The following is a 21,126-nucleotide window of genomic DNA, read 5'->3' on the forward strand; positions in this document are numbered from 1 at the left end:
ACTCTAAGGCAAACCTTGTTGAGCAAAAATCATATGCTTCATATAACAAGAAGCCTTTCTTTTCTAAGGTCCATAATAAAATTTATAAGGACCAAAAATCGATTGTCAGCAGTAATAAAAAGAAAGTCACTTGTTATGTATACGGAAAATCGAAACACTTTTCAAGAGAATGCCGACACCATAAATGGCTCAAAAGGCCAAGTGAACTTAAGAAAAATTTGTAGCAATGGTCACCGAAGTAAATATGATCGATAAAGACAATAGATAGTGAGTTGCGCTACCATGCGTCTAATAATTGATGCATGTTTAAGACTTTTGAACCAGTGGGTGACAGTAATTTGTTCAACTTAGAACCCAAGCTATGGCAAATATGCTTCGAAAGGGTACGGTGGAACTAAAGTTGAAAAGGTACGGTGGAACTAAAGTTTAGTTCGGGCAAGGTACTCACCTTAGAAAATGTGTATTATGTACCGGACATGAGAAAAAACCTTGTTTCAGGATGTATCTTGAACAAAAGGGCTTTAAAATGGTCATTGGGACTGACAAACTCATATTGACCAAAAATGGTGTATTTGTTGGCAAGGGGTACTCATGTGATGGGATGTTCAAGTTTGATCTTGCTAATGAAATGAATATGTCTTCTGCTTATATTGTTACTCTTATAATATATGGCATGGTAGATAAGGACACGTTAATTATGCTTCTATTAAATCTTTGGTTAAATTAGGATTAATTTCTAATTGTGATGAATTAACTAAATAAAAATGTGAAGTATGTGTACAAGCTAAAATAACTAGAAAACCATTTCCTTCAATTGAAAAAAGTAGTCAATTGCTAGGACTTATACATAGTGATGGATGTGATTTAAATAATGTTCTTACTAGAGGTAGTAAAAGATATTCTATTACCTTTATTGATGTTTTTTTCTAGATTTTCTTATATTTATTTGCTTAGACATAAAGATGAGGGCTTTAAAAATTGTAAAGTTTTCAAAACGGAAGTTGAAAATCAACTCTGTAAGAAGATCAAAATTATTAGAAGTGATAGAGGAGGAGAATATTTATCAAATAACTTTAATGAATTTTGTGAAAATAATGGCACTATTCATCGAGTGACTGCTCCTTATATCCCTCAACAAAATGGACTAATGGAAAGAAAAATTGAACTATAGTTGAAATGATTAATGCAGTGCTTATTACTTCTTCCTTTCCATTGAATTTGTGGAGTGAAGTTTTATTAATTGCATGCTTTATTTTGAATAGAACTCTATATAAAAGGAGTGATAAGACCCCTTATGAACTTTGGTTTGATAAAAAACCATCTTTGAATTTTTTAAAGTATGGGGTTGTCTTGCATATGTTAGACTTCCAAATCCTAAAAGAAATAAATTGGGTCTTAGAACATCTAAATGTGTTTTTGTGGGATATTCTCATAATAGTAAAGCTTACAGATTTTTTGATCTAATTTCTAACACACTTTTGGAATCCAAATATGCTGAATTTTTTGAAAAACTCACTTGTAAAAGTGAAGTGAATGAAAACGATCATAATGTTGATGAAGAACATGTAGAAAATAATGATAATGAAATAATACAACCAATGAGAAATAAGAGAACTAGAGGAGATCCATCTTACACTGTTGCACCTGACTTTTATATTTATCTTGTTGAGGCTAATCAAAATAAAATTTTGAATTCATTACTTAAAGTCTCAAATGTGGAGGAAGATCCTACATTTCTATATGAAGCTTTGGCATCTCAAGATGCAATTATTTGGGGAGGAGCTATAAATAATGACATGGATTCCATAATAGCTAATAAAATTTGGAAATTAGTTGATCTTCCACTAAGTTCTAAATCCATTGGTTGTAAATGGATTTTTAAAAGAAAAATAAATTCTGATGGTTCTATTAATAAATATAAAGCAAGATTAGTTGCTAAAGGTTTTAAACAAAAAGAAATCATTGATTATTTTGATACATATGCACATATGACAAGAATTGCTAACATTAGATTGCTCTTAGTAAGAGCCTCTACTAATCATCTAGTCATACATCAAATGGATGTAAAACTGATTTCTTAAATGGTGACTTGGATGAAGAAATATATATGAAAAAACCCGAAGGGTTTGTAATGCCAGGTCATGATAATAAAGTTTGTAAATTGGTTAAATCATTTTATAGACTAAAACAAACACCTCAACAATAGCATAAGGAAGTTGACAATGTGTTGATGTCAAATGGTTTTAAGAGAAATGAGGGTGATAAATATGTGTATAGTAAGAAAATAAATTCTTTATGAGTCATTATTTATTTATATGTGCATGGCATGTTTATCTTTGGCTCTAATCTAAAAATTGTGGAAGAAACTAAAAAGTTCATTCCATCTAACTTTGATATGAAGGACTTAGGAGAGGCTGATGTGATACTTGGTATCAAAATAGTGAGAATATGTAAGACCAAAAGAAAATTTGGTTGATTCTTTGATTAAAGGCCTTGCAAGGGATGACATTAGTAAGATGTCAAAAAGAATAGGGCTAGAGTCCATTGAGTAATCATCTATAGTGGGAACCCAACTTAGTCTTTTGTAACCTCAAAACTCTAAGTTCAATGTGGTAAAAACAAATTGTATATGTGGTTAGTTCGGTCTCTAGACGAAAAAATATAAAAAGCACTCATTCTAAGAAAATCCATATGATGGATAAGTCTAGTGATGACCTGTATGCTGGTAGGATGAACTATGCTCTTAATATTGTATATGGACTACATATATAAATCAGAGTGTTTTATATACATGGGAACTCTTGATAGACATACCTAAATAAGTGTAGAAGTGAGGCCGCTTCCTATGAGATGAACTCGTCTCTAGAGCACTTATGAAATCGGGATATAAGAATAAGGCCCTGAATGTGCTGGCAGCTAAAAAGGCACCAGAGTTGAATATTGTTTATGAGTTATACTACCGGCCTGTCAGATAAGCAACTTAGTTCAAAGTTATATGCTACCACAGTACTTGATAGACTTTGTAGTGTACACTCTAAGTGAAAGTTCAAATCGAAAGATACTTCCATGGTATGTAAAGAATATGTTTCATATGTTTTATTTTGTTATTTTAAAATAATAGAGGAAATTATTTGTATTTTTTGTTTAAAAAATGCCTAAGAGTATTTCAAAACAACCACTGTTGTTTTATTGTTCTTTTCTAAAATTCTTTGTAGACAGGGAAAGATGTGAGTTTAGTCCCACATTGAAGATGAGAGAGTTTGTTGAGCTGTATTTAAGAGCACGTATTTCCATGCAATATACTTTTACATATAAATGAGAGAGAAGGCGCATGTGCAGAGCACACAAAGCATGCGACACGCACATGCATGAGCGAGAGCGAGGGCATGGGCATGGGCGCAAGGGCTCTTGATGGCGCACTTTACATTTCGTACGCTCACATCGACGCATGAAGCGCCCATCGCACATGTGGGGGTCGGGCTCGTGACTCATTATATTTTTGTGAGCTCAGCTCGTAGGGGGATCCAACAGTCATCTAGCCATTGATGCGTGTGGGACATCCAACGGTCATCTAGCTGTTGATGAGATGGAGTCTTGTAACACCAGCCATCACGTACATGTAATGCATCTAACTTATGTAACTTGTAGTTGTTGGGGTGCATGTAATCACATTTAACTTGTAGATGTTGGGTGGTACATGTAACCACCATAACACTAAAAAGGCAGCCCCTTAGTGCTCTATAACAAGGGCCCTCCTACCCATATGATACTGGACACTTAGGACAATTTTTAGCCTATCTCAATAGACCATTCTTTACAACTTTAGCAAGCAAACCAGTGGGCTAACTCTCTCTATCAACTAATTTTTCTCTCTTTCTCTCTCTGATACAACAAGACTCTAGTATCTATTGTGTGGATTCCAAGCTCGGGTGCATGGAGCTTAAGAATATTGTTATAAGACCTCTCTGTTTTCCCATATCCCGAGGACGAATTGTCATTTTTATGCACATAATCTATCAAAGGGGAGCAAAAATCGTCTTGAGATAACACTCATGTGTGCCCGAAAACAAGAAGAGTTCAAAGTCTAATTTTGCAAATTGTTCCATTTTCTACCTCCATTTCACCCAACCAAAATCCAACAGAGGTTTCTATAAGGCCTAAGCTCTATGAAAACAAAATAAAGCCTCACCTCAAATCTTTATCCGGAAAGCACTTTTGGCAAAAAAATATCCATGATGGCTTAAAATCAATTTCCGACACCAACAATGGAATTCGAAACTCCAACAATGAAATAGATCTTGCGGATCTATGAACACTTACTTTTAGGGCGAAATGACCGGTCTAGATAATTTGTTACAATATACATTATTTTTAGAGTTTAAAGTCCTTTTTTTTTTCACACATAATGTTCAAGCTAAGATGATCAATATCAAGGTTTTCTAATGCTTTAATTGCAATTTTTGATGAGTATATGAGGTGAGGCTTTACTTATTTTGATAGGGATGCAGCCCTATCAAACCATTTTCCATAGATCTGCATGTCTATTTCTATGTAACATAGGTTGTGACAAGAAAATTTTTATCGGTAAGCGTTCACGTAATACGACGTGGCCTAATGACTTGGGGAATGCTCAAACCAGTGTTCGAAAAATCAGACTGGCCTTGGAAACCATCCAAGGGCTGGTTCTGAGTAACCGGTAAATCTGCCGGTTAGATTGGCCTTATCAAGCACCGGCTTGTAAAAAAAATTTTAAAAAATACAAAAAATCTAAAAAAAAATGATATATTTAAAGCATAATTAAACGAAACACATCCAAATGAAGTTGAAAATTAATGAAAAATTTGGATTTTAAAAAATCGATTTGTGCCCAGGGTTATTTTTTATTTTTTAAAAAAAAAGGGAAAAATGTAAAAGTAAGTATTTATGGCCAAAACACTTTCTAACATTTGTCAAAATGATAAAAAAAAATTGAAAACACATCACAAATAAATCTCTTATTTCTTGGAATTCGATATATTCTTTTGAATTCTTCTTTAAATACCCGTCCAAATCACTCAAACTGACCAAAATTGGAACCGGCCACTCTAACCAGCCAGATGAGATTTGAACCACCCGATATTGCATTCATTGACTCAAACAACCAATAATATTCATGCCATCAATGTGTTGGATGATGGCAATTGGAGAAGGGTTCCTAAGCACGTTTGGTATGTTCTTATAAAAGTATTTTCATATGAGATAACTCTATTATATGATTAGGTATGAGAGTTTTTTCATTCTAGTTGGTCTTAGCACATTTTTTAGACCAATTGACAGCCAATTGGTGTGAAAAATAACTCTCACACCTAATACATGGGGAAAAATATTTCAATGAAAATATTTTAAATATTTTAACATGTGCCAAACATAATTGTTTCATGCAGCCTGGACCGCATTTTTACAATATGCGGTCCAGAGGTATAAAGCATCCATCTTAAAGATGGATGCAAATAGGTAGTCCATCTAAACACAAGTGTAACTAACGGTCCAAATATTTTTTTAATATGATTATTTTTTCGAGTTTTCAAAAAAAATAAATCATATTCATGATATCAATGTTAAAGAGCATATATTCTCTAAAAATTAGGATTAAATTATATTTAAAATATATATTGTTGCCAAATTTTAAGGATCACCTTAAACAATCCATTTAAGGCTCACCTCCAAATTTTATCATAGCATATAATTTTGATGTTAAAATATTGTTAAGATTATCGCAAAATTTATTTTCATATTTAATTATAAACTTTTAAACTCCAAAAATGATCAAAATCAAGTAGATCTATAAACATATGAAAATCTTGAAAATGGACAGTCTAGATAATGTGTCGTAAGATGCATCATTTATGGATTTCAAAATCCTTTCTTTTTTGTATACTCATATATCTTGACGTCGAGATGATCAATTAGGGGGTTTTTTAATATTAAAACAATTTCTGATGGATTTTCGAGGTGCATCCGCAATTCTACATTTTAAGGTTGCAACCTTATATAAACTTTCCGGCCCCATAGAAACCGTGTCCTTTAAATATACGAAGTGTATGATTAACTGTCCAACCATCACCGTCCAATGGATCTATGGCACAGTGATAATTTCACGGGCAGAAGATTCGCTTAAATCATATATGGTCGTGGAAGATAGTCCTAGTTTTTAACATTCAAAAAAGAAAAAAGAAAAAAGATAATCCTAGTTTTTCTTCTTTCACCAACTTTTAATATTTGATCCATCCAAGGGCAAATTTTGCTCATAAAAAGTAGGAAAAATTCCATCCCGCCAGCCACAATAAATATTTTGTAAGTCACACCTCTAACCCCGAATCTATTTATTTTTCAACCACCCCTCCCCAAATCTATTTATTTTTCAACCCCCTCAAAGTCAAAAATAAGATTTTTTTCAACGATGAAAATGTCCTTATTTTAACCCACATTTCTCTTTTTCTTATCACGTTTTCACTTTTTCTCTCTAAGCCAGCCCAACACAAAATTAGTTAGATGGACACAATTTAAATATAGAAACAATTCCAACACAAAATTTGAATATGGAAACCAGTTTGGCACAATTTCAACATGAACCAAACCGATGCATTTTGTGCCGAACAGGCATAATTTTAATATCAAATTGGTGCATTTTGTTAGAAGCCTGTCCGACACATTTTGTGCAGGTCAAACATATTTTTGTGCTAGACTGACACATTTTGGGTGAGCAATTTGGGTTAAAATGGGGGCATTGTAGTCCAAAAAATTAACTTTTTTTTTATATTGGGGAGTGATACAAGAATAAATAGTAAGGTATTATCGTTAATATACCTATATTTTAATAAAATCAAAAAAAAAAACCTCAACTTTTCAAAACCTCGCCGGTTTCTTTTTAACAAAAATATCATTCACGGTAGTCTTTTTACCGTAAAGAACATTACGGCAATTTAAATACCGTAATGTATAGAAAAGTCCATACGGTAATTTATATACCGCAATTCTTAGGATATTTTATACGGTAATTTAACTACCGTAAATAATATTAATTATTGTAATATATAAATATATTCTTGAAGTCATTTTTATTATCTTAATGGTTGAAAAACTTCAAACCGAAACAAATATCAAAATTACCTTTCTCCTCGTGTGAACTTGCCTTGAAAGTATTGTAACTAGTTTTCTCAATCAATAGGGGTGGTTCATTTGAAATCAAGATAAACAAAAGAACTCAAACTATCATTGTTCAAATCCCCCCAAGTTATCCTTTACCTCCAAAAAAAAAAAAAAAAATGCCTGAGGAGCTTATCTGGTTGCCTTGGAAAAGATATCTTCAAAATTCCAAGGAGAGATAGTTAACATGTCACAAAAAAAAACCCTAGACTAGAGATGATTGAGAGTCTGAGGGGAATTGAAAGAGGGGTAGGGGGTTTGTTGGGGAAAGAGATGATATGGGGAGAAGCAGATTTATTTACGGGGTATACAATTTTCACCTGTTTAGTTAAAAGATTTTTTTTCCCAACAAAGGTAAAAACAGAGATGATGAGAAGAGTTCTCCCCCAATTTGGGCATCAATTGTTGAAAATCAGTATCAGCTGCCAATTGGCCTCAAAGGCTATTACTATCCCAGCAACTGCAGTTGTCGGAGTTGCCGACAACTGCAGTTGCCGAATTTTGTACAATTAGTCGAGGATGTCACCCACGAAAGCCCGCACACCTGCTGCAAGCCTCGACCCAACTTCTGCACTCGTATTCCCAACCTCACCGAACCATCCCATCTCTTGCCTCAACACTGCCTCGAAAGCCGTAGCTCTAACCCACCTTATAAGCTTCCCTCCAGCCACTGCAACTAAACCCCTATTTATTGGGGGGTTTTCTCAACTTATGCACTCCTATGCAGTAGGGTGGTTTTCTCACTAGATTTTGTGCGTGTAGATGGTTTGGGGTATTGGGTACCTCGTTTTTATTACTCTGGTTTTGAATTTGAGAGCTAGCAAAAGGATAATGGTTTTGGATGAGGGTGCTTTAAGCTCGTTCTATTGAGGAATGCAGGAGCTCGAAAATGTCAATGATTACAGTGCTTTTAAAGCAAGTTCACATAACGCGGGAAGAGAGGATAGCTTTGATATTAGTTTCAATTTGAAGCTTTTCAACTATTATATGAGTTTCCATTTGAAGTTTTTCAACTATTATAGTAATTATATAGTAAAGAATATATTTATATATTGCAGTAATTAAAGTTCTGTAATATTTTTTACAGTATTTAAATTACCGTATAAAATATTTTTAGAATTACGGTATATAAATTACCATATGGACTTTTCTACACATTACGGTATTTAAATTATCGTATTGTTGTTTACAGTAAAAAGATTACCGTGAAAAGTATTTTTATCCAAAAAAAGCTAAAAATTGGAAAAAAAGATGTAGGAGAAGTTTTAAAAAGTTGAAAGTTTTTTTTTCTGATTTTATTAAAATACAGATATATTAGTGATAATTACCCTAAATAGTATTGGGTTAATAATATGGTATTGAAAATATTGGGGGACGTGCCTAAAAATCTAGGGAGTATCTATAATTTCCCCTTAAAAAGGTGAAAACATTTGATCCATGGGCACACGAAAACAGTATCCACCTCATTTATGAGGAATTAGGCGTATTTATTTTGCATCAAATTCGGTGGACACATCCTCTTTGCCCTGTGGCGTAGGAGAAAGCCACTTTTAAAGAGGATGTGGTTTGTATAATGTTGTAACTTTAAACAATCCAATTAAAGTGCGTCGCCAAATTTTTTTTATACCATGTAATTTTGGTGTAAAAAATTATTAGAATTATCTAAAAATTTATTTTTATCTTTAATTATAAAATTTCAAATGCCAAAAATGGTTAAAATTAAGTAGATCTATAAACATATGAAAATCTTGAAAATGAACGGTCTAGATAATAATGTGTTGTAAGATACACTATTTCTAAGACTCAAAATTTTTTTTTTTTTTAACACATTCATACATCTCAATGTCATATTAAAATAACCTTTTCATTGATGTGCATCTTTAATTCTACATTTTAATGGTTGCAAACTTATATAAACTTATTCCTTTAAGAAGTGAGAAAATGATTAAGTGTAGGCCATCCAGTTTAGAAAAGAAAAGATAATATTAGATGAAGGCTTTAGAGAAGTTGTTTTATAAAGACTTATGGGCTGTCTGGGATGCATGAAGTATCTAAAAAAGAATTTATGCTCCCTATGGAGCAAAATATACATATGATTATAGGGCAAATACTAGGTAAGAGTATTTTTAGGAGCTGATGTGACTTAACCCAGTGTTTTTATGTATGGGTGCAGTTTGTATAGCGTCGAGGCTCAAAACAATCAAATTAGAACCCACCTTCAAATAGTGTTGAGAAATGTGGTTTCAATACTAAAAATATTTGTGATTGCCTTAAAATATATTTTCATCTTTAATTATAAATTTTAAAGCTTCAAAACTAGTAGATTTATGGAAACTTGAAAATCTTGAAAATTTACTGTCCAAAAATATGTTACAAGATGCACTATTTTCAAAACTTGAAATCCAATTTTTTTCTCATGTCCATGCATCTTGATGTCGAGATGATCAATTTGAGGATATTTGGGCATCAAAATAACCTCTTGTAGTGAAATTTCTGATGTGGGCTTTAATTTGATTGTTTAGAGCCTCAACTCTATATAAACTTTCTCCTTTATGTATTCTAGGTCATTTTTCTCCCTTCTCTATTTTCTTGTTTTTTAATATTGGTTAATTCAATCGAGTAGACTGAGAGTCAGTTGACTGGACTTGGACAGTTTGGGACACTGAGCCGGGTTTTTATACAATGCCCCTAAGTTTAAAGCCCATGTTTTTTAAAAAAATCAGCTCAGATTGATCAACTTTCCCGATTAACTCGAAACAGATGGGCAGCTGATTTGATTGCCTCATTAAATTGGGGCTCAGACCAAATAAACATAATCATATTAAATAATGCTTCAATGTAATGAAAATATTTTAAAATGTTTTGAGGATGATACTTTTTTATTTGAACTTTTTATTTGCATTTTTTTTTTGAAAAAATATTGGCCAAATTGTTCGAATCCCAATCAATGGGTGACCGATTCAACCTGCCGATCCAATTATTTTAACATGGTTTAGAACCATAAGTTCAACCGAAATATTTTGCAAAAGTTTTTGGTCTTGCACATTATTTCTAAGTCTAGACTGAAATATTGGGAGAAATTTATTAGTTCCACATGATGATTCAAATTTTCAACAAAAACTTTATCAAAATATACCAACTTTATCCACTATTTATCATTTTAACAATTTCCATTATCAGTGGGGCTGGCAATGGCCGTGCTTGGGCTAGGGCAGCCTTGGCCCTAGCCTGGCCATGTTCTCCTGAGGGCCAGCCCAAGCTTTGCCCTAAAGCAGGTAAAATTAAAGGAAAACATTGAAAGAAATATGAAAAGATAAGAGTCGAGCCATGCCTACCTTGCCCTGGCCCATGCTTGGCCCTTGGGCCACATGTTGTTGCCCAAATCCTAGTTTTTTTATGGCCGGGGCATCTTGTCCATTGCCTCTCCAAAATTACATCAGCTAGTGTATCCTAATTACATGTTGTTTGATGGGCTTTTCAAACTGAAAAATGATTCGATAAGGCTGCAACATTGTCAAAATAAGCAAAGCCTCACCTCAAAACTATGAAAAATTAACATCTTGGTGTCGGAAGATATTCAAATTAATCATATCAGCCTTGACCATTATAGTTGCTAAAAAAAATTAGGATTTCATACCCTAAAAATAATGTATATTGTAACACGTTATCTAAACCATCTATTTCACCCTAAAAATAAGTGTTCATGGATCTGCAAGATGTGTACTACTTTTTTCCTTTTTGACCAAATAGACAAGTCATCAAGTCTCGCTTAATGTGCACCATCTTTTAAGCTTTAAATTATAGTTGATATTGAAAATTGATTTTAGAGCCATTATAGAGATTTATTATGTTTGAAGTGCTTTTTGGATGAGGATTTGTTGTGAGAGTTGGAGTTTAAATTGAAAAAAGATAAAACATTAATCCCTTATTAGGTAAATATTGATAAATTACCCGTTTTCAATTGAAGCGAAAGCGGTAAAATGTGATAACGTCTCTGGAAAATGATAGTTAGGAGAGGTTTATATAGAGCCTAGGCTCTAAACAATCAGATTAGAGCCTACTTAAAAAATTTAGCTAGAAAAAGTTGTTCTGATGTTTAACTGTCTTCAAATTGATCATTTCGACGTCAAAATGTATGAATTTGATAAAAACATTAATTTCAAGTTTTGAAAATAATACACCTTCTAACGTATTGTTAGACGGTTAATTTTTTATTTATTTAAGTTTTCATAAATATGTTTGATCTAAACTATTTTTAAATCTTTAAATTTTACAATTAAAAATGAAAATATATTTTAAGGCTGGTTAGAAATTTCGAATATTAAAACCACATATTTGGACTCTATTTGAAGGTAGGCGCTAATTTGATTGTTTGGCGCCTCGGCTCTATACAAACCGCTAAGTTAGGAAATCCATTATCGATTATAAATCGCAACGAGAACCGGAGGTCCATTCTTACCAGGTCATCGCGGACCTTCACAGCCTGTTCATTGAAAAAACAAAGAGATCTTACGCTTCAAGTTCTTAGAAAAGCAGGTAATTTTTCCATCTTTGGAAACCCTAAGTCTCAGTTTATGACCTCACAGCGCTGCAAGAAACCCTAGATCCATGCCAAATCCAGGAAGCCTGGTCATTGTAATGCTTATGACTGTGAATGTATATGTTTTACTACTTTTAGAAACTCTAGAAAGCGTTTGTGATAATGAGCTTTGTATTGATCAAAACCCTAGAATTATGGTTATCCAGTTATCCTGCGGTATAACTGCGAAAATTCTTCGTTTAAATGGTGTTCGATTGCTTACTAATTGTCCCAGGATTAGATTTTATTTTTTAATTATTAGATTTTATTTTTTAATTATTTCTTCTTCCGCCTTTTGTATATCTGCATTAGCTGAAGCCTTTTCTAATGGGTTCTTTACACCCTGGTGTTCTTGTAAAACTCATAGAGAACATGAATAATGATGAAGAAAATAGGCCTGTTTTGTTGCAGGTCATAAGCATAGTTCCTGTTCTTGCAGGAACTGATCTATGGCCGAATCAGGGTTTTTATCTCAAGGTTTCTGATGCATCTCATGCCACTTATGTATCTGTACCAAAAGAAAATGCCGATATGATTCTTAGTGATAATTTGAGGTTAGGTCAGTTCATTCATGTTGAGAGATTGGAATCTGCAGCTCCTGTTCCTTTACTAAAAGGAATTAAGCCTTCACCTGGAAGGCATCCATGTGTTCAAGGTCCTAAAGATGTTTTAGCACCGCAGAATTTAGTGTTTTTCGGGCCTCCATTGTCAAATTTAATACCTAACTCTGGTGAAAATGAAAATTCAGCTGATTTGACAGTTGATGACAAGGATGAGAACCTAGGGTTAGGGGTTGAGATGAGTAATGATGAAATCTCTTGTAGAGTAGATAGTGCTGGTAAGGTTATCAATGAGGGTTCGAAGAAGAAGATGTTCATGAAGTCTCGTTCTTTCAGATCTAGGACTGGTTCGAGTTCTCGAACAGTGAAGAAATCATTGAATTTTCGGTCAATACCTACATCTCCTACCAGTTTGCATTCGTTGGGCTGTGAGGAGAATGTTATTAGGAAAAGGAGTTCATCTGCAGATTGTTGCAGAGATGTTGTTCAAGATGTAAGTTTGTGTGGGCAGAAAAGTTTGAGGAGAACATGGGAGGAAATTCTTGAAGCGAAAAGAAAGATTTGTCCTAAATCTGTGACGGTGCCTCTTTATCGTGGTTCTTCTGTGAGTTCATTAGATTGTCTTTGTTGGTTTAATTTGGTTTCATGTATTTGGCAGTTCTTGAATCATGGCAAACTTAGGACAAGAGCATATAAACACGTCATAAATTAAAAGAATAATCCACATGAGAACCTGTCTAGACATCTAAAAGTCAAGAGCTGGACTCCTACTTCAAACTGTGACATCAAAATGCCCTGATGCCTTCTTGAAGATTCAACTTGCACAGGGGTCCATCCCTTTGTTTTTGAGATGGCAGCAAGCAGTGTTAGTGTTAGTCCCTTTTTTATGACAGTGTGTTAACCATTCCAAAATTGAATAGACTTTACCCTATGCAATCACTTGGGGCATGTTTGTTTGTAAAAGAGGGGTTTGCCAAAACCCTCTCTTCCACAAAGTATGAAAGCCCATGGAACAAATGGTCAAAAGACTTTGTTTTTAGGTAGCATGGATGCCATGAGTTTCATCTTGCAGCTTCCACGAGGATTCTTCAAATGTAGGAGTCCGTTTCGTGGAACGTCGGTCTCCCACTACGCAATTACGATTGCTTTTCTTTTAAAATATTCCAAAGAAGTTCACTGGACTTCTTCAATTTTGATATTTCAGATGGTTTTTATATCAATTACAGAATGCCCTTGGATAAGCTTTATCATTCTTGTGAGACACATTACATCATATGTATTTGATATTTGTGAGTATCAACCATATTTGTTGGGTTTAGTAATAGAGGTGATTATTCTCTCCATATTCCTTTGTCCTACCAACAATTTATAAGCCCTGGGCATAAGAGAGATTCAAATCTATCTTAGGTAAGTGGGGGGTTAAATTTGTTGACGCTAGTAAAAGAATTTCCTGCTTGTATGATATTTGAGCCTGTCCAAGAAACTTAATTGTTAACTTGATGAATAGAAAACCTGCGATGGGGTTTATGCAGGGGGGAAGGGTGTACAGTCTGTACCCCCTTTTTTGATCCCTAGAAGTATTCCTGCCTGCCCTGAAAATTACTAGAAGTTTATCGAAATACGGGAATAACTAAATAAGGGTATTGCCTGAGGCCCTGAGCATTGGGATTGATGTACACTTAACTTCTTGCATATTGGAATCTTATTATTTGTAATAATCTGTGCTACACAATGAGCTTTCTTGAAAGCACACTGTTAAGTAATGTGATCCATTGTTAATTAATGCCATCCGATTATGGTCTTCTTTCTCTTCATTAGACAAAATTGTTTTTTACTACTCTTCTAGTAAGCATTTAAAATCTTATTCATAAATTGCGCATATTTGTCTTTGTATTACAAAACAATCACCATACATAATACTTTCTCATGGATATACAGGCCCCTCTATGTCAATGGGCTGAAAATGAAAAGCTCACAACCAAAGATGCTGATTCAATTTGCATGCGTGTCAAGAAACGATTGGGAAGTACTAAGGTGGTTTATAACTCCAATAATCAGAGGGTTACTGTTTCAAAGAAAACATCCACTGAAAGTTTGTTTACCAGTATTCCGTTAGACATTGTTAAGGTTATTGCTAGCAACAAAATATGTGCAGAAAGCAGTATTTCATGGCCTTCTCTCCCTTCGAATCTTGTGAAACTTGGGAAGGTATGTATATTCTTTAAGCCTCCCTTCTTTCACTTAAGATCTATGTAATGTTAGTCTGTATTTCTGAGTGATAAAACTTGGGAATGTATGTATTTAAGTATTGTTTGATGCCTCCCTATTTTTAATAGAAAATTATGATATAAGAGTATGTATTTCAAAGTGCATAGAGTATCCAGGGAGACCCTTCTGCAATAACTACATGTGGCAAGCTATATTTCAATAGTTTTGCTATATTTGGATTTTGGAGTCCACATTCCTTGTCTTTTCCAATCAGTACTACTTTCCCATGGGTTATCGTTCCCTGGTTCACTATTCATTCCTTGTTTAGGATACAGGATTACTGTTCATGTCTTTCTTTCAAGAGTACTTAAAATGCTGTAGTTCTCTCTCTCTCTCTCTCTCTCTCTCTCTCTCTCTCTCTCCACACACAGACCTGCACACACCACAAAAAAAACAGAAAAAGGAAAAAAAAAAAGTTGCACCTCTGCATCTCTCATCACGACTACTGCTTCCTCCTTCCGTTGCTGTGGAATTAAATGCAAGCTGTATAAATTGCCTTTGGCCCTTCTATTGATGTAGTGTCCCACACACACACAGACCCATGCACATGCACAAAAAAGAAACAGAAAAAAAGGAAACAAAACATTGCACCTCTTCATCTCTTATCACCACTACTGCTTCCCCCTTCCGTTGCTGTGGAATTAAGTGCAACCTGTTACCTGTATAAATTGCCTTTGGCCTTTCTATTGATGTAGTGTCATGTTAGCATGTCTTTGTTTGATTTTTTCATATTTGATATCAGGCTTATCTTTCCTCTTCCACCCCACACAACCCCCCGCCCTTTTTTTTTTTTTTTGTGTGTGTGTGTGTGTGTAGTGTCTAGTTTGCTGTGCTTTCAATTGTTCACTAGCATTTCTTTTAGTTCGCTCCTCCTCATGCACAACAACCCCCCCTCCTCTTCTTCCTTTTCCCTTTTTTTTTTTTGGGAGGGGTTATTCTGTTTGATGTAAAAACCAGTGCCCTACTTACACCTGTTGCCTTTGGATTTGCAGGAGGTTTTGAGGCAGAGAGATATAGCATTACTTGCAGCTGTCGATGCTTTGCAAGAAGCATTTGCTGCAGAGAAAATGATCAAATGCTTGAGGTGAATATACAGATGAGTATAGTGAACGTTCTTGATAGTGCATAGTTTAATAAATTATATAGTAACTGCTTATCGGTATAATTAATTTTTAACTAAGAATCCTAATTTTTAATTTGAACAAGGTTTCAACGTACTCATTCTAATTTCATGATGAGAAACATTTATAACTGTTGATGTCAGCGACTTTTTACCTGTTCAACCACTGTCTGTATGCAGTGTAATTATTGATTTCCCATTGGTTTTGAACTAGTTCCATAGTTTTGAATTAAAACACATAAAAAGAACTTGTTCCATGGTTTACCTGAATGTGTGTTATTTATGTTTCTTTTCTGTTGTTGCTTCTGATCAAGAACGAGGCTGCAGGTTTTCCAGATTTCAGACAGGAATCTGAGTAATCATAGAACTATTTTGTGGTAATTAATAATTATAGTAGCAAATATTCCCCTCAAATTAGTTTTAACAACATATAACACTAAATATAAGTCCATGAAAATAGGATTTTCGAAGATTACCCTTACCTATCCTATGATTTTCTATAGTTTAACGATAAGGCTTCTCAAAATATTTCACGCACTAAATCTTCCCTCCCATATCCCAGCTCACTTCCTATCCCTAAGAAAAACTAAAAAAAATAATAACACTAAAAAACTAAAAAATAATAGCACTAATCTTTATCTACATCATTCTCTCTGGATTGAGAGAAGCTCGACCTCGAGCTCATAGAACTCAAATCTTTTAGAGGTCTTCTCAAAAGCTGGTGATGCAGTCCCACCATACGTCTCAACTTGATTTCTCCTTCAAGCTCATAGGGTGGTACGTATCATTTTCTTCACAATTGACTCTAGAAATTTCTTGCATGTTTGGGCTATCAACATTGTCTTTTGCATGGAGATCTACGACTCCATATTCTTCTTCCTCCAATTGCAATCTATGAAATAGATCTCGTAGACTCTCTATAGGATGTGGATCTTGTCTACAACCAGTACCTTGAGTTTGTTGTGGGACTTTTGGTGCAAGATTAATATGGTTGCGAGCACCCTCTTCACGATGAAGATTGTTCTCCAACCGTTGCATCCCTTGATTGGTTGCGCTTATATCGCGTCGGATACCCTCCAAGGTTGTGTGCTCAGGCTCTCTTGAATTTGCTGACCCATATAATCCATGAGTTGCGGCAAATATCCTCGATCGTAAGAGCAAGTTTCGGTGACATCTTAATTGATGGATCTTACTTGCTTTGATACTAACTGATGCAGGAAGAAATAATAATAAACAAAAAAATAAAAATAAAATAAAAGTTTGAGGGAATATACCTTCTTTCAAAGTCTGCAAGGGAATCCACCCCAAAAAGATCTATTTATAAGATTAACTTTAGTCAATTCCCATCTCTCTTATTTACAATGAGGGACTTTTTCCCTTTAAATAGACCTCAAGAGAAAATAAATGAATAAATAAAAAGAAAAAAGAAACTCTCTTATCTCTCTAACTCACACCACTCTTCATGATCCCTTATCTCTCTCTAACTCTCATGCCCTATTTTCCTCATTTCTCCAATCTTTAGCTCTTATCTTTTTCCCATATCTAGATCTCCTTAAATGTCTCCTTCCCACGTGATGCCCCTTAAATATCTAACTAAATCTCCTAAGTCCATGAAAATTGGACTTTCGAAGATTAGCCTTACCTATTCTATGATTTTCTATAGTTTAAAGATAAGGCTTCCCAAAACAACTCACGCACCAAATCTTCCCTCCCATATCCCAACTCACTTCCTATCCCAAAGAAAAACTAAAAAAAATAATAACACTAAAAAACTAAAAAATAATAACATTTATCTTTATTTGCATGACAAGTTGACTGAAATGAGAAATGTGTGTTTATCTGTGTTGGGAACCATTACTTGCTCCATTGCCTCTTCTTGTAGTGAGGTCCCCACTGCAACAATTTCCATACCTCAAAATCGACTTGGCTAGCACTGGCAAATTGATCTTAATAAATCTAACCACACCAAAACAGTATTTGGTGTAATAGCAACACAAGCAAACTAGGAAACTCCAAAACAACAACACAACCCTAAAAACTAAAATCCAAATACTACCAACGCACAAATGTACATGGTTCACCCAAATCAAGTTACCTCCATAGGCAACCAGAAAGGATATAATTTCATCATCATGGAAGAATTACAAGATTTGGCTAAATACATTAGTTGTCTTACAATTGGCAAAGCACTGCCGATTCCCCCCTATCCACTACCATAGAACAACCATCAAATCAACCTTCATTGTCACTTTCCATCCCCATTGCTCCACATACAAGGGAGAAATCTAATGAAAACAACCCAAAATATAGGGCAAAATAGGAGCTAGATTTTACCCAAAACCCACAATTCTCAACCTCAACTTCGCATGATTACTTTCTCTCTCTACTCAATGGCTTATTAAACCCCCACTTAAAGAAATTTACACAATGACTAAACTGCACTTAGATATGGAGATAAATACCTATTGGGAGTGACTTTGTATCAGACTCAACATTCTAAAGGCATGATGGAAATAAACAAGTTTATGAAAAGGAACCGGGCGTTCTGTTTATCTTTCCTACTTGGTTCCTTCAATCTATTTTCAGAATTTCCGTGAACCAAATAATTATATGTGGATGTGGAATCCATTCAGGGAAGACCTTCAAAATAATCACTTGCATAATAATATATGAAGTCCTAATTGAAGTTGTTCTCTTTCCTTTTCCCTTTCTTCATTTGTGGTTGCTAGGGGGAAGGAGGGATTTAGTGAGCATGGAAGGAGAAAAGGAGGAGGGGTGAGTTGTCATTACTGTGTGTGCTCCCGAGGGCAACATTCCAAGAACTGCAATCTTTCCAATTTTTTTTTTTGGTTTTTTTTTCCCCTTTTGGAGCATGGACATTTACTTCATTTAATCGTAAAATCATTATAAAACTCTTTGCACCATCCCTTTACATTCAATCAAAAAAATTTAGACTCTTTAAAGACCATAGAAATATGACCATGCTGTAAGCTCTCTATTTATATAAAGTATGTACCTCTAAAGAGGTTTTGTAAGGTCCAGTATTTCAGAAAACGCTAGGCGGCGCCTAGGCAGTCTGGGGGGGCGGTCCAGGCCGCCTAGCACTTAGGCAACCCCCGGCCGCCAAACACCTAGGCGGGCGCCCAGAACTTGGGCAGCCCAGTAGAAAGACAAATGTCTCTATAGTTTAACAATATAATTATAACTGTATAACACATAAGAGTTAGGGACTTAGGGCACATCAAATGTATAGTACACAAGTCCACATAGCATACACTCCTCCATACTCCATAAGTCCATATCCAATTATCCATAGTCTGATAGTCTACACTCCACACATAGTTAAGTAATAGATTTATACAAGCAATCAAAAAAAAAATTTCACTAACTTTGATTGCTTGATCTCCAAACTTCCACCTCCAAGATGTTTCTAAGGACTTAAAATCTTCTAAAAAATCCTCTAATATATTTTATAAAACATCAATCTAATATCAATGGGTGATGCTTGGATCAATTTCTCGTAACTTTGAAAAACCCTGTGATCCTATGGAAATCACTAAAAACTAGTTTTTTTGGGTTTTTCTTTCTATAAAATAGGCTCTAATGGGGTTTAGGTTTCAAATGAACTTAAAACCCACGATTTTACCCTTTTTGTATGAAAAGAAAAATATAAAAAAATGCACTCAGTGAGGGGCATTTTCGCTAGGCACCCACCTAGGCGGGTTCCCTGGCACGTAGGCAAGTTCCCTGGGGCCTAGGTGGGCGTCGGGGACAGCCCACCTAATTTGGCCGCCTAAGCCCTAGCGATGCGCTCAAGCCTTCTGGACCGCCTAGGCACTGGGTGGTCCGTTTTTTAAAACAATGGTAAGGCCCCATCTTAGCCAGAGAATCTGTGACTTTGTTGGTCTCCCTCAACAATGGTGAAGGGGACCTTCAAAGTACTCAAATAATTGAAAGTTTCTTCAAAAACTTGTTGGAGCCTCCAAGGCCAAGTCTAATGTCCATCAACCCACCTAATGATGCCGAATAGTAACCTTCAATAATCAGCACTTTCCACTTGGGGTCAATGTTTTTCAGGCCAACAAGGATCTGCCCTTGTTTCATTGGAAAACTGCACTTGAAACAAGAAACAAAGCAATAAAGTTCTCCTGGCCCTGAAAGTTTTAGAGACCCTGTCAAGACATAAAAAGTCTAGTGCTAAGATATTTCACACTTTACATTGTTTTGCCTTCCAATAAAATGATACTGTTATATCTGCTTGTCTATGTATTAACCTGAAACTGTTCTCTAGTGATGCTTTATCCTGATGTTGATAAACACAAACCTGACTTAGTTTTTCGTTTTTTATAGTGTGTATGCAGATCTCCAATCTTCTGGCAAAGAAGATACTCCCCAGCCAGCAGTTGAACACTTCTTGAACCTCCATGATGACCTCGTTCACAGCCACTCTACCGTTCAAGCTCTAGTGAAAAGAAGTATAAGAGAACCACCTTCAGGTGATGAAGAAACTCACTCAAATTCCTCCAAGGAAACCACAGAGATTTTATTAGAGCAAAAGAAGAAGGCAACACTTTGGATCAAAGCAGCTCTAGCATCAGATTTCTCTCTTAAACCCTTAATGTTAAAGGAATCTCCTCTCGATGCCAAGGATTCCATCTCTGAGAGGAAAAGAAACTCAATCCCATGCTGCGATAAACCCACCTCTGCTATTTGTAAGCCAAAGACAGAAGATGGAAGCAAGAGAACAGGGTCAGAGAAAGAACAAGCATGGATCAAGGGGACTGGCCTTTTAGAGGCTGCTAGTTTGGCCAGATACTTGCGAGTGGAATGCAAGACCTGGTTCTTGAGGTTTGTCGAGAAAACTTTGGATGATCTAGTGAGGCGAAAGCTATTCGGGGGCTCAGATGGCGGGTTATGTGTCAGCTCAAGAGAGTGAATGACTGGTTGGATGAGAGTGGGTTCGAGGAGGATGGCTCACCACAGAGAGAGGCATGTGGAAGAGTGAGAAAGAAGATATATGAGGCTCTTTTGAACCATGTAGAGTGCACATCCATGGCAATGGGAAGCTCAAAGACAGTGCCAGAGGTTACGGAGGCAAAGAGTGAGGTGGTGTGAAGGGAGAGAGAGAGAGATGGACGCATTGTTTATTGTTTAATATAAAGTCGAGGGTGCCGAGATACAAAGTTGGTTGCTGACCCAACTATTTTGTTGTAAATAATATGCTGGAAGCTCTGTAAGGCTTGTTCCCTTCTCTATTTTTGTTGTTAATGTTCTTTCATAAGAATTATTGCAAATTCAAAATCTGGTAAAGTTGTTCAGAGCCTACTATTGATTTGAGACTACGCTCAATTGTATCTATTGTGTATCCTTTAAAAATAAATTCTTACCTACTGATAATTCAAGAACATTATTCC

At 35.2% G+C, this 21,126-nt stretch overlaps 1 protein-coding gene across 1 annotated transcript; it reads left to right on the top strand.

The window, feature by feature from the left end:
- The first annotated feature begins 361 nt into the window (after nucleotides 1–361).
- On the top strand, nucleotides 362–21,126 carry LOC18439102 (protein CORTICAL MICROTUBULE DISORDERING 2). Its single transcript, XM_006849277.4, has 7 exons — nucleotides 362–408; nucleotides 499–676; nucleotides 11,538–11,721; nucleotides 12,204–12,928; nucleotides 14,263–14,532; nucleotides 15,585–15,676; nucleotides 20,063–21,126. Exons 1-7 carry the CDS (start codon nucleotides 362–364, stop codon nucleotides 20,646–20,648), a joined length of 2,082 nt encoding a protein of 693 aa, XP_006849340.4. The 3' UTR covers nucleotides 20,649–21,126.

The sequence above is a fragment of the Amborella trichopoda genome, chromosome 12, assembly GCF_054954075.1.
Source record: "Amborella trichopoda isolate Santa Cruz 75 chromosome 12, AtrichopodaSantaCruz75HAP2 v2.0, whole genome shotgun sequence".
Taxonomy (NCBI): Eukaryota; Viridiplantae; Streptophyta; class Magnoliopsida; order Amborellales; family Amborellaceae; genus Amborella; species Amborella trichopoda.